The following is a 14,753-nucleotide window of genomic DNA, read 5'->3' on the forward strand; positions in this document are numbered from 1 at the left end:
ATGCCCATATTCAAGGCATGGCTTTTAATCCTTCTGGTCACTGTGAGCATCAATATTCTATTGGCAACTCTAACTTGTGAATAGACACTATTTATTGAGAAAGGACAAACAGGAAAGAAAGTGGCTTCCTTTTTTTAAGATTTTATCTTATTTATTCATGAGATACAGAGAGAGAGAGAGAGAGAGAGGGAGAGAGAGAGAAGCAGGCTTCATGCAGGGAGCCTGACTTGGGACTTGATCTTGATGCTCCTGGGTCTGCAGGATCAGTCCTTGGGCTGAAGGTGGCGCTAAACCTCTGAGCCACCCGGGCTGCCCAAGACAGTGGCTTCCTACTGCTAAAGTAGGTTCTCTCTAACTTAATTAAATAGAGACAAGCCAAATGAGCTTTTATGGATGTTTCTGGTACTTCCTTTCAATCCATCAATAGAACCCAAATTTATGTGAAATAATACGCATTTTCCCCCTCCTTTTTTCGATCGATCTATCTATCTATCCATCATCTATCAGTTTATTTATTTAGAGCCTTTAAGTATGATATAGTGTCCCAGTCATTGGGATAAACTTTAATTTATCTGATATGATGATTGCTACCCCAGCTTTCTTTTGAAGACCATTTGAATGTTAAATGTTTTTCCAACCTTTCCTTTTTTGGCTGTTGGCGTCCTTTGGTCTAAAATGAGTCTCTTGTAGACAGCAAATAAATGGGTCTTGCTTTTTTATCCAGTCTGAAACCCTGCGTCTTTGTGATAGGATCATTTAGCCCTTTCACGTTCAGAGTTACTATATAAAGATATGAATTTAGTGTCATCATAATACCTATTCAGTCCCTGTTTTTGTGGATTATTTCTTTGTGTCCTCTTTTTTTACAGGGTCCCCCTTCTTATTTCTTGCACAGCTGAAATAGGTTTGGTGGTCACATATTCTTTTAATTTCTGCCTATCTTGGAAGCTCTATATCTCTCCTTCTATTCTGAATGAGAGCCTTGCTGGATAAAGTATTCATGGCTGCAGGTTCTTCTCATTTAGGACCCCGAATATATCCTGCCAGCCCTTTCTGGCCTGCCAGGTCTCTGTAGAGAGGTCTGCTGTTAATCTTTCCCCCCATATAAGTTAGAGATCACTTCTCTCTTGCTTCTTTAAAGATTTTCTCTTTATCTTTGGAATTTCCAAGTTTCACGATTAAATGTTGAGGTGTGGAACAGTTTTTATTGATTTTATGGGGGACCTCTCTATCTCCTAGATCTGAACGCCTGCTTCCCTCCCCAACTTAGGGAAGTTCTCAGCTATGATATGTTTTCTGGCCCTCTGGCCCTCTCAGCACTCTCTGGAACCCCAATTATATGTAGATTTTTTCTTCTGGGGCTATCATTTATTTCCCTTAACCTTTCCTGATGGTCTTTTGTTTTCCTCTTTTGTCCTCAGCTTCCTTCCTTGCCATCAACTTGTCTTCTATGTCATGCACTTTTCTTCCAACTCATTAACTCTGGTTGTTAGGACCTCCAGTTTGGATTGCATCTCATTTAATTGATTTCTAATTTCAGCCTGATTAGATCTAAATTCTGCAGTCATGAAGTCTCTTGAATCCTTTATGCTTTTTTCCAGTGACCAGTAGCTTTATAATTGTGCTTCTGAAATGGCTTTCTGACATCGAATTGTAACCCAAATTCTGTAACTCTGTGGCAGAGAGAACAGTCTCTGATTTTTTTCTTTTGTGGGAATTTCTTCCTTCTAGTCATTTTGCTCGGTGGAGAATGGCTGTATGAATGGGCTGAGCCAAGAATATCAACTACAACCTAAGTAAATTTCATCCTAGATGATTTTGCCGAGGTCAGAGACTAGAAATTTAGAACATAGATCAGAATGAAATAAAACAAAAGGAACAGTAAAATGACAAGCAAATTTTTTTAAAAAATAGTAAAAAATAAAAGGCCAAGGATCCCAAAGAAAAAGAAGAAAAAAGAAGAGAAAAGAACAAAGAGAAAAATGAAAGAAAAAAAAAGAGAGGAATAAGGGAGAGGGGGACTGGGAGATGGTGGTGGTGACGAAGGTGTAGTGGAGGGAGAATGTAGTCTACCTGAGGGGTCCTAGAGGGTGATCCTCTTGTTTCTCTGTATATTAAGTTCTGTTTGTTAGAATCTACTCAGTCCCAAATTTATATAAACAGGAAATACTTGTAGAAAGCCCCAAAACTGACCACCAAAGCATCGGTGAGATAAAAGAGGGGGGCAGAATGGGAATGAGGAATCTCACAGAATGATCCAGCATGGTATACCACTTGGTTCTGGATGCATTCTGGTCATGTTTTAAATTTTTTTTTTTTTTTTTTATGATAGTCACAGAGAGAGAGAGAGAGAGGCAGAGACATAGGCAGAGGGAGAAGCAGGCTCCATGCACCGGAAGCCCGATGTGGGATTCGATCCCGGGTCTCCAGGATTGCGCCCTGGGCCAAAGGCAGGCGCCAAACCGCTGCGCCACCCAGGGATCCCCCTGGTCATGTTTTAGAAGGTAAATAACTTCCACCATTGTAGAACAAAATGAGGCAGAGAAAACAAAAAACACAAAACAAAACAAAAAAACATATCTTGTATATCTCCCAAAATTAAGTTGTACTCAACAACTTGTTGAAGGAAATCTAGAAGTGGAAAATATATCTAAGACCTATGAAAATGGTCTTAATGGTTTAAATATGAAAGTCAAAAAGGAAGAAACTTAAAAATGGTAAAATATTGTAGCTAAGGTCGGAAAAGTAAAAAAAAAAATTGGAAATTTACAGTCTGATATACAAACGAGTTGTACTGGAAAAAGGAAAAAACAAAAGGAGGGATGCCCTCTAGTTCTATATACTGTAAATCCCTTGACTTCCCCTGGAGCTTTCCAGTGCTGCTTGGTCAAGAACTTGCTCTTCCCCTGTCCTTCCAGCTGGTCTTCTGGAGGACCAGAAGGGGAGGGGCCTGCTGTGCTGATTCTCAGGTGTGTGCATCTGGGGGAGCTGCCCTCCCCCCAATGGGTTCCAGGCTCAGTGGGAGCTGTTTATCCTGTGATGCCCCTTTTCCCTGGCAGCCCCACTCTGTACCAGGCACAGAGTAACACCAGGAAGAACAACCACACTGATGGGGGCCAGCTCTCCAGCCCTGAAGTCAGCTCCCGCAGTAACCACCACAGCTCCCAGTCCACAAGGGCCTGGATGCTCCGGGGGTTGGGGGGTGCTGAGCTGCACAGCTCCGGGTCCAACCGCGGCATGAACGTCCTCACTGTCCTGGACCTTCCTGGCCTCGGCCTGTCCCGGGGGAGCGCAGGATCCTGGGCTGTGCCCCCTGGTGCCCTGGGATCCAGGGCCTGGGCTGCTGGAATCGTGCTCCTGGGGTCCCTGCACCAGAAGGCAGAGGGTGCAGTCCCCTCCACAGGGAGCCGCCTCCTGACCTATTGGCTTCTCCCCGAGGTCCCCCGGCGCCCTCCAGCCCTTTACCGCACTTGGCCTGGGGTGTGTGGCATGCTCTCCCCTGGGGTGCACCTCCTCTGTGCCCCTCTGACCCTGGGAACCTGGGGGTTCCATTGCCCCTCCTTCGATCCTGCCCGAGTTCCCTGCTAAGCGCCTTTCCATCCCGGAAGAATCCGGTGCAGAATTTTAAATTTCCCCCTTCTCCAGGGCTGGGATTTCCTGTCCCCGAGGCTCCCTCTGCTGCCTTAGACCGGCTCCTCATAGGGCCCCTCCTCCACTGGATTGTTTTTTACTTTTTTCCACCCTCCTACTTTGTTAGAAGCCAAAACCTTTCTATCTGTAGGGTACAGGCTATTCTCTCTTTAAAATCTCAGGTCAGATTTGTAGGTGTCCAGGATAGTTTGAAAGTTATCTTTGGAAGTTGGTGGGGCCAGGTGAATTGAGGCCCCTACTCCTCCGCCATCTTCCTCATTTTTTTCCCTTCAAACTAGGTTTTACTTTTCTGTACTTCGATCTCAGAAAATATGTTGTATCTATGGTGTATTTTAAATTCTTATTTAGTCTTGCCAGCCTAGATTATTTTGCCTCCTTCCCTCTTTTGATTACAGAATTCTCTTGGTATAGCACTTATATACCAATCACACAGATTAGCTGGATATCTCAATATCTTTGAAATAAAACACTTTAAAAATCCCATACATAATGTATCAATTATGTTAATAGCCAAAAGAAACAATAAGAAAACTATGTGTATATAGATAGAGAGATAGATAGATATAAAGAATTTACATATATTATATATTATATTTAAGGTGTGTGTGTATACATATATATATATATATATATATATGTATACACACACACACACACACACACATCTGTAGGCCTTTGGTTCACTTGTGTAGAACTTTTAAAGATAAACTAATGGGGGATCCCTGGGTGGCTCAGTGGTTTAGTGCCTGCCTTTGGAGTCCCAGGATCGAGTCCCATATCAGGCTCCCTGCATAGAGCCTGCTTCTCTCTCTACCTGTGTCTTTGTCTCTCTCTCTCTCTCTCTCTCTCTGTCTCTCATGAATAAGTAAATAAAATCTTTAAAAAAAATAAAAAAATAAAGACAAACTAATGATATAATGTAAGGAATTTCTAACACAAAAAAATAGTTCCATTGCTCTGAATGTGTTGAAAAGACTGTAGGATACCTTATTTGAAACATGCTATAGAGGTAATTACAAGTCATAAAATATTTTATTTATGGATGATCATTTTTGAACAGTTGTGATTATATAAATATCTTTCTTATTAATATACCAGAGTATAGACAGAGTTTTGAGCAGTATTTCCCAATCAGCAACATCAAAAGTGAGCTCTCAATAGAAGAAAGAACCAAGCTGGCAATATAAGGGAAGCTACTAGTTTAAGGGCAGAAGTACTGAAAAAAGTAAGGAAATCTGGTGTGATATATTAGAGTGTGTTGGGTAAATCAGGATACACAGTATCATATTTGATATCTGTACAGATTAAGTAATCAACCAAAGTCCTCAATTCATCTTCTGCTTTCTGAGGTAATCTTGATATGCCATAGCTTTTTCATGGCATTTTTCACTTCTGCATTCCTCAATGTGTAGATGAGTGGGTTGAGAAAAGGTGTCCCAATAGTATAAAATACGGCCACCATCTTGTCCATGGGGAAAGTGGTTGGGGGACGTGTATAAATGAATATACAGGGACCAAAGAATATGATTACTACAATGATGTGAGAAGTACAAGTAGAGAGAGCTTTTTTCCTCCCTTCCGCACTGTGGTTTCGCAGGGAATGCAAGATGACAATGTAGGAGATCATCAGAATCACAAAACTGCTTGAGCAAATGGCCCCACTATTAGACACCAACAGTAGGTTGATCACATAAGTGTCCATGCAAGCAAGTTTCAGCAAGGGCTGCAAATCACAGCAGTAATGATCAATCAAACTCGGTCCACAGAAGGGCAACCTCAAAGCCAGGATAATCTGGGCTATAGAATGGATAAAAGATCCAATCCATGCCAGAACAATTAGGATGGTGCAGACCCGCCGGCTCATGATGGTTGGGTAATGTAAGGGCTTACAGATGGCCACATACCGGTCAAAGGCCATAAGGATAAGGACTAAAACCTCCATGCAACCAAAGAAATGTAGTGCAAAGACTTGAGTCATGCATTCATTGTAAGTTATGATATTTTTTGCAGAGAGTGAATCCACAATTAGTCTGGGGGCTGTGGAAGTTGAAAAGCAGGAATCAGCAAGGGACAAATAAAATAAGAAATAGTACATGGGGCTCCCAAGTGTCCGGCTGGTCTTGATGGTCACAACAATAAGCAAATTCCCAACCACAGTTCCCAAATAAAAAATGAAAAATATTACAAATACCATTTTCTTTTTCATAGGATCTTGGGTCAATCCTAACAGTATGAACTCAGTAGTACTGTTATTTTGCTGCATTATTTCAGGCAAAGTGGAGAAAATGCAGGTTAGAAATAATTAACCTGTAAGGAAACGTTCTGTGAAATGAATACTCTGTATTTGGAGGTTTAATCCATATGTTTGATCATGGAAATACCACTACCAGTGTATAGTCCCCACCATTCATTTGTTTTCTTCTGAATAAAGTGGAAACCACAACATTTATTTGCAATTTATTATCTTGGTTGCTTATGAAACAAGAAATATATCAATAACTATAGCGACCCGATTATTTAGGCATAATAAACATTAATTTACAGGATTCGGTAAGAGAAGGCATCTTTTTGAGCTGAATGTGTTTTTTTTAGTTTCTAGCAAGGACCTATTTGGATACAAGTCTACAAAATGGGGAAAACTCATCATAATTTACATAATGCGCTTTCATACTTTTTCAACATGGTAGTTTAGTTATAAAGTATCTTACAGTAAATATTCTGAACATTCAAGGAATGATGTAGAAACATTTGATAGTGTTTTCTTAATGAAACCTAAAAGAGAGAACGAGAGAGAGAGAGGCAGAGAGGACAAGAGATAAACAATATTTTAGCAGTGAATATTCAGTCAATTGGTCAGTCCATTGTGAAACGTATTTTTTAATCTGTTACTACCTCAACTGAGTTTAGTTCACTGTTACTAATTCTTAATAATTTCTGTATTTTTACAATTCTAAATTCAGTTTCTTTTTTTTTTTTGGTATATTTTTTTATTGGAGTTCAATTTGCCAACATATAGTGTAACACCCAGCGCTCATCCCGTCAAGTGCCCTCCTCAGTGTCTATCATAAAACATTTTACTTTTGTTTTAATTTAAAAAATATATTACTTTTTTGGAGAGATCACTGACAGAAAAAGAGAGAGAATAAACATGACTGCAGTGGAGGGAGGAGCAGAGGAATGAAGTATAGCCTTTTTCCTGAGTAGGGAGTTTGATACAGTGTTCGATTCCCAGACCCTGAGATCATATCTGGGGCATAAGCAGATGTTTAACCAAGAGAGCTACTTGGAACCCCTAAAACCTTGTACTTTTAAAATTCTATATTATTGTATTAAATTATTAGATATAATAGTAAATTATATACATACATATCAATGTATTTGTATATATATATATTCATTTATTTATATGTTGCTTTCTTGGAATAGAAGTTAGGAGAATGACCTTCTCCATAATATATTTCATTTGGGAGTTCAAATATGCCATAGTCATGCTGCATTAAAAATAAAGCTTTTAAAAACCTAATCCTTGATTGTTTATTAATCTCCTTGGCATATTACTAGTTCATACAAACTGTCTTCTGACACGGGCTGCAGGAAAAGCAAGATTCCCAGGGCCACATGAAAGTTTAAGTGTTTGATAAAGTGGGTGAGTCAGCTGTAGAGCCAATTCTGGACTCAGGGACTTTACCACCTCATGCCCCAACAACACTGCCATTCACTACAGGTTCCGCTGTAGTTTCAAGAGATGACAAATCCGTTCTTTGTCCAAATCCAGTAAAGAGGAATGAAATCTTGTTCATGGTATCTAACAATTAAGTATTATAAAAGGATTATCTATCTATCGTTCTATCAGTCCACCTATTGATCTATCATCTATCTACCTATCTACCTATCTACCTGATAGAATTATAGTTCGAGACATTTATATAGTTCACATAATAATGGAAGAGTGGCATACATGAAAGAAGCAAAATAAAGTGATTTTTATTTGTTCACTGTTGATTTTAAGCATCTAGAAAGAAGTACATATTTAATAATAAGTATTCATAAAATGAATGAAAATTTTAGGAGAATTTGATACAATCCAACACTCTTCCATCCTATTCAATACTCAGTTACCAAAGAAAAAGGCTCCTACTCCTTCCAAAGTAGAATCATCATCTCCGTGGAATATTTTCTGGGACACTCAAATAGGTATTATTTCTATTTGATTATCTCTCCACCAGGAGCTGATGTCCATTTCTTTTATTCCAACTCTTCACCTTAGATTGTAAAACACTTCTAGAAAATTCTCTAAACCTTCTATCTTTTCACAAATTTAACATGTAAAAAAGTGTTAGGTGTGCACTGTAGCATTGATCAGATAAATTTTCTCTATTAAATACAAGTAAGTTAATCCTCAACACAAATCTTACCAGTTTTGATAAGAGCTTATCCAAAGGTTAGGATGTTCAGTCATCCTCTTTTCTTCTCAAGAAAGAAAAGAATTTCTCACTCATATGAGAATTAAAAAAGAAAAAAAGTGTTCTAAAATTCTGTTTGAGCTCTTTGCTGTCACTGAGGCTCAGGTTCTTGCCTGCATGCCAAAGATAAAGTTGGTCTTGATTTCATCCCACATCTTCTGAAATCCTTTCTCATTTGGAATTTTTACTGGGAAATGCTTCTCCTTTGCCTTTCCTGCAGCAGTATTTAAACAGGAATGATGCATAATATAGGAGTCTGGGGAAAGTCATTCCCTAAAGTGTCCCTTCTCTTTTAATTAAAGCACATGAACTAGGTGTGATACAGAACTTAAAATTCAATATGTATTAATAGATTATGGGGAAAAGGTGATCTCTTCTTGCAATTAAAGGTGTTTAATACGGTCATAAATAATATCTTTTGAATAGAATGAAAAACCTGTGATCACCACTAGTGGTCTAGAGTCCAGGACTTGGTATCTGATATCATTATTCAAGAAAGTGAATTAATACTTCTTAAGGAAATGGCTGATTCTAGGTTTGTGCAAGATGAATTGGAGTACCTTGTAATGCTAGAAGATAAGGATGCTAACACATACACACACATGCACAGTCACTCACAGTGTAATGAGAATATTACAAAGGGACACAAGAGCCAATGGAAAGCCCTTCCATCACCCAGTGCCAAAAACTGGAAAAAAAATATTGAGTAACACAATCAATGACACTGAATTGAAATGTACCTCATTGTTTAAAAAATCCACAAGTTGTTATTGATATAACCGCTTATATAAATAACTAATAAACCAGAGACAATTGACAAGTCTCACATTAAGAAGAGTTTCTGGGTAGCCCTGGTGGCTCAGAAGTTTAGTGCCACCTTCAGCCCTGGTTAAGTGTTTAGTCTCTACCAAGGCCCAGTAGCAGGCAAGAGCCATTTCTCAAAAGGCTAGTAGTTGCCTATAGAGGACGTCAGGAATTTGCTCCAAAATCTTAAGGGCCTGCCCTGCAGTTCATACATGGAGGACTGCCAAAGACTCTAGCAACATCCCTTTCTACCATTGACATATCAAGCATGATTAGATGTGTTGAATCATAGCACTCATGTGGAATAGTAGCTTATACCACAGAATGGACAGGAGACAGAGATATTTCTTTTTTCTGAGCTCCACTCAAACTAGCAGCTTTTTGAGTCTATAAGTAGACCAGAGTAAAATATCCAAATGAAGAACCTTTTGCCTTCCCAATCCAAGATACCTACTGGGTATTGTACATGTTTTGATTTTAGAAGTAATAGATAGACCAAGATGCACTTTCTTTTAGGGGATTTTTAGTGGATATTTGAATAATTGTTTTTTTTTAAGATTTTATTTATTTATTCATGATAGTCACAGAGAGAGAGAGAGAGAGAGAGCGGCAGAGACACAGGCAGAGGGAGAAGCAGGCTCCATGCAGGGAGCCCGATGTGGGATTCGATCCCGGGTCTCCAGGATCGCGCCCTGGGCCAAAGGCAGGCGCCAAACTGCTGCGCCACCCAGGGATCCCCTTTTAGGGGATATTTGTTTTCATTTTATTTAAATTCAAGTTAGCATATAGTGTATTATTAATTTTGGAATAAAATTATTGTGTAAAACACCCACTGATCATTAAATCAAATGCCCTCCCTAATGCCCATTACCCACTTACCCCATGCCTTGACTCACATACTGCCAGCAACCTCTATACTTGTTGTTCAATATACTTAGGAATCCCTTAGGTTTGTCTCCCTCTCTGTTTCCATCTTAATTTTTTCCTTCAGAAGAACTGTCTTTATAAGCTTTATACCCCTTGGACCATGGAAATTTCACTAAGTTTCAGTTACCTGAGTTTAAATTGTTTTTATTTTGCATCCTCTGACATAGAAATACCCTACCAATAAATCTAGATCTCTACACCTTAATCTCTAGATCCAATCAGTGTTTACATTGCACTTTGATCTCCAGATCCAATCAATGTTTTGTCATCAATATAATGGACCAGTATTGTTATCTTGTAGAGTAAAAGACAATAGAGGTCTCTATAAACTGAATTATAACAGTAGTGGAGAGTTGACACACCCTGAGGGAGGGAAGTGAAGGGTATATTGCTGGCCTTTTAGCTGAAATCAAAGTGCCTCTGGTAGACCTTATTGAAAGGGAGAGAAACGCTTGCCAGGGATGCCTTAGTGGCTCCGTAGTTGTGCATCTGCCTTCAGCTCTGGTTATCATCTTGGGGTCCTGGGATTGAGTTCCATATCGGGCTCCCTACAGGGAGCCAGCTTCTCCCTCTGCTTAAGTCTCTGCCTCTCTCTCTGTGTCTCTCATGAATAAATAAATAAAATATTTTTAAAAAATGCCAAATCATGTCCTGCATACCAGGTACCAGAGAATATGTTAATTTACTCAAGCAACAAACCACATCTGGTACAGCAGTTGCAATTCTTGGAGTCTCCACCTGGTTAAGTTATAAGTATCCACTGTCATTCTCCAAGATCCATCTATCTCTTATGAAGGCCAAATAAGTGAGTTGAATATGTATATTGTGGGAATCACTACCTCTGTATCTTTCAAGTCTTTGATTGGGGTGCTAATCCCTAGGATTCCTCCAGGGATGCACATTTGCTTTTAGTTTACTGTTTTCCTAGGTAGAGGCAATTATAGATGCTTCCATTTGTCTTTTCACCATAATAACCCTCAGTCCACATGTCAAAGAACCAAGATGGGGATACTGCCAGTTGCAAAGTATATCTCTTCATATTATGCATTCTGGAACCTCCCTTTATGGAAAGGATGCCAACATTGCATTTAAGGAGCTTGAGTGCTACCACTTGGTCACTGTTATCCCCCATGAAATAACTCCAATTGCATTGGGATTTTCCAGTTTAGCAACTGTAAAGTTCTAGCCTATAGACAACAGTGATCAGAGAGTTTTTCAAGGATGCTGGCACCAGCCTGAAAATTTATTTCTGCTGTTCATGATGAAAAGTATGTCTTCTGGATCCTCCCTTACATGATAAATCCATTCTAACATTGCAATCACCTCATGCCCTTATACCTTCCCTCTATATTAAACCAAGGCAGGTCTGACACTTATCATTTGCTTACACTGGACCCCCTTTAGAATAATGCTTTCACCACCAAGCAGAAATACCATTAGCTTTTCCTCAGTCCCACAACTACAATATTAAATCAAGAATCTCTGCTTAGTGAACCCATATCAAGAAATTTGGCTGGATGGAACTTTATGTTTCTTCCATGATTATCCAATTTCTGTCTTTACAAATTAGAAAGCACTCGGTTATTTTGAGTGTACTGTATTCATGAGTTACAGTTTGTACCTTACTGCTGGGGATTTTGGGAATCCAAAGGTGTAGGATCAAAGAGGATGGTGGGGGGGTTAAGTCATGAGGAAAATCAGCCCCTTCAGTTAGACACCTGTCTTAGAAGGGGAACCTTACATTTAATCAGGCAATGCAGTGTTAATCCTTTAGTCTAAGAAGGAGAAGCCACTTCGGATGTCAAAAAAGACTCATGTTCCTTATTCTAACCTTCTAGCAAAAATTTAAGGAAGAATCTGGGTTTTCATTCCTGACTTCTTTCTCTAATCATCATCCCATGTCAAGTTCTTCTGTTTATATACTTAAATATTAAAGTCTCCCATGTCTTTGTATTAGTTTGGGTTCCCAAATGTAGACTCTGAGATGGGGATTTTCATGAAAGTGATTTACAAGAAGGGTTGGGGGAAGCTACTACAACATAGGAAGAAGTGTGTCGTCCCAACCAGGGATTGGCTCCAGCTGATGCCACAGGAATCTAAGGTGTACACTGTGATACAGGACTGGCTCTACCTCGAGGTAAAGGGACCAGCTTGATGTCGTTGGCTGCTGCTGTGTTCCAGGATGGTGGGCATAACCTATAATTTTGTTCTGGTGCAAATGTACAGAGAAGGTAGGGGTTCTGAGCTCTGAGCTCTTCCAAGTCCAGACACACAACAGCTGGGACATTGGAGGAGTGAAGGTAGTAGATCCAGACTCAGCAGTGCCTACCACCTTCAACATCCTCACTGGCAGCACCAGAGTTCAGGCTCCATCCTTTCACACCCACATCATGACAGTAACATCCTGCTGCCACTCTTGTTCCCTTCAATCCATTTCCCACACTGATAACCCATACAGCTATCATCTCAAACTCGAATCCAGCTGCATCACTCACTGGTTCAAAAGGCCTTCCAGTGTTTGCCCCATGATATTGTGCAGTAGGCTTTAACATGATCATGAGACCCTTCTGCATCTTCCCTATTCCAGTCTCTCCAGGTTCATGTCCTGCTATTTACCCTTTATAGGTTCATTGTGTAGCACACTGCCTGGCACATAGTGAGATTTCCATGAATAATTGTTGAATGTATAATGAATTAACACCCATAGTCACACTCAATTCACCAAGATTCCTGCATACTGATTTTCATTCCCTGGCCTTTGTAATGTATTCTTTCTCCCAGGAATGCTTCTACTCCAACTGAAGTGTACATATTCACTCTGCTGACTTGATTTCCAGTTTCAAGTTCCATTTTGTATGTCCTTTCCTCTTGGAACATTTCTTGAACCTTTCTTGTATGTCCCTAATTCATCCTTTCCTCGTACTTCATGCTGCCACTACCTTATCCTTTATACCAGGGTGTTGTCATTTTCTGTTTTCCTCTGGGTTTCTCTCAGTGGATGTAAATCTCTGTGAAAACAAGACCAGGTTCCCCTCTCTTTACCACTGAAGCCCCACAACCATCGGTGTTTCTGATATATTATTCTTTGGGCTGAAGACATTGCTATTGATAATGAGCGACAGATGGATGGGATAAATGGAATATATTTATCCTGAAATTGTTTTGTGTGTAGATGGAGGCACATATTTTTAAAAATATCCTTTCATAATGAAATCTTACCACAAATTAAACTAATTAACAGAGAAAAATAACATGGACAATTCACATTCATATGATGTAATCTTGCTGACAACAGGTTCAATTTCAGTTTCTTGAATCAAGCTGAGAATGTCAGCTTCAATTTCTTTCTCGTTACACAGTGTAAGAAGGAGTTAAAACTAATTTTCAACTAATTGTTGAACACATCTAGCTAGAATTCTCAAAGTTCAAATCAAACAGAATAGGAAGACTATTCCCTACACCTCAATATTTTTGCTCTATATTTTGACTTTACTCACCTTCCTTTATACTTTTATTTTTTATACAACATTTATCATGCATTAGTCATTTTTCTACTTGGAGAAACTATCCTAGGTAGCAGGCAAGATCTTTATGGAGTATAAATGTATATTAAAAAGTAGAGATTCATGTCTGACTTTAAAATAATCTTTGATTTGAGTCATGGATTTTCTTCTCTTTTAAAGATTTTATTTATTTATTCATGAGAGACAGAGGCAGAGACAAAGGGAGGGAGAAGCAGGCTCCATGCGGAATGTCCAATGTAGGACTCCATCCTGGGACCTGAGGATCATGCTCTGAGCCAAGGCAAATGCTCAATCACTAAGTCACCCAGGTGTCCTGGGTCATCAAATTGTCTAATGGCTTTTCAACATAAGATGAGTGACATGAGCAATAAAATGATCCTGAAGATTACAAGAAAGAAATTAAACAAGGTATTATATTCTTCACCTACCTCTTAGTGGTTAATGGACATCACTTTTATGTCCTAAAGTAGTTACATACCAGAATATTAGAGTGGACATATTATCCTCAACTATGATAATTAAGATTGTGCAATGTTATTAATGAAACCTCCTTAGAATTTAGTTGTAGGTAATGAATTAATAGAAATAAAATTATATCTAACTCTATATATGATATAGAGTACACATATAAAATAATTTAACATGTATATGTATGCCATAGATAGTATTCTAATATATATACTAATATATATTATAATACATAACCCATATACATATTGTAATAGATAGATGATAAATAGATGATAGATAGATAGATAGATAGATAGATAGATAGATGATAGATAGATAGATGATAGATAGATATTATATGTGGTCCAGCATAATACCTAGTTCAATAAATGGTAGCTATTATAATCTTCTTTCTGTTATCATTGTCTGGCACTGTATCACAACGTTTAAGAGTGTGGTCTGAGAAATCATGAAGATTCTGATGTGACCCTCAGTATAATTTTATGATACTTCTCCCTTTCCATTTCCTCATCTATAAAATGAGGATAATAGCAATGTCTACATTTTGGATTGTTATAGAGACTGCTGCTCAATACCAATATATTTTTAATTTTTTAAACATTAAGATGAAACTAGTAAAACTAAGCCCCAATTTGGTAGCACTGTCCAAATATGCAAAGAGAGGGATCCCTGGGTGGCGCAGTGGTTTGGCGCCTGCCTTTGGCCCAGGGCGCGGTCCTGGATATCTGGGATCGAATCCCACGTCAGGCTCCCGGTGCATGGAGCCTGCTTCTCCCTCTGCCTGTGTCTCTGCCTCTCTCTCTCTCACTGTGTGCCTATCATAAATAAATAAAAGTTAAAAAAAAAAAAACAAATATGCAAAGAGACATCCTGAGTAATTAGGTTGATTAAGAAATCAACCAAAGTCTTCAAT

At 39.0% G+C, this 14,753-nt stretch overlaps 1 protein-coding gene across 1 annotated transcript; it reads right to left on the minus strand.

The window, feature by feature from the left end:
• Positions 1-4,981: 4,981 nt before the first annotated feature.
• Positions 4,982-5,914, minus strand: LOC140613376 (olfactory receptor 4C11-like). Its single transcript, XM_072791906.1, has one exon. The coding sequence runs from the start codon at positions 5,912-5,914 to the stop codon at positions 4,982-4,984; it is 933 nt and encodes a 310-aa protein (XP_072648007.1).
• Between the last annotated feature and the right edge of the window lie 8,839 nt (positions 5,915-14,753).

Source organism: Canis lupus, chromosome 21 (genome assembly GCF_048164855.1).
Source record: "Canis lupus baileyi chromosome 21, mCanLup2.hap1, whole genome shotgun sequence".
NCBI lineage: Eukaryota > Metazoa > Chordata > Mammalia > Carnivora > Canidae > Canis > Canis lupus.

Excerpts from the sequence above, each read along its gene's own strand:
- LOC140613376 (XM_072791906.1), bottom strand. The coding sequence starts at position 5,914 with ATGCAGCAAAATAACAGTACTACTGAGTTCATACTGTTAGGATTGACC.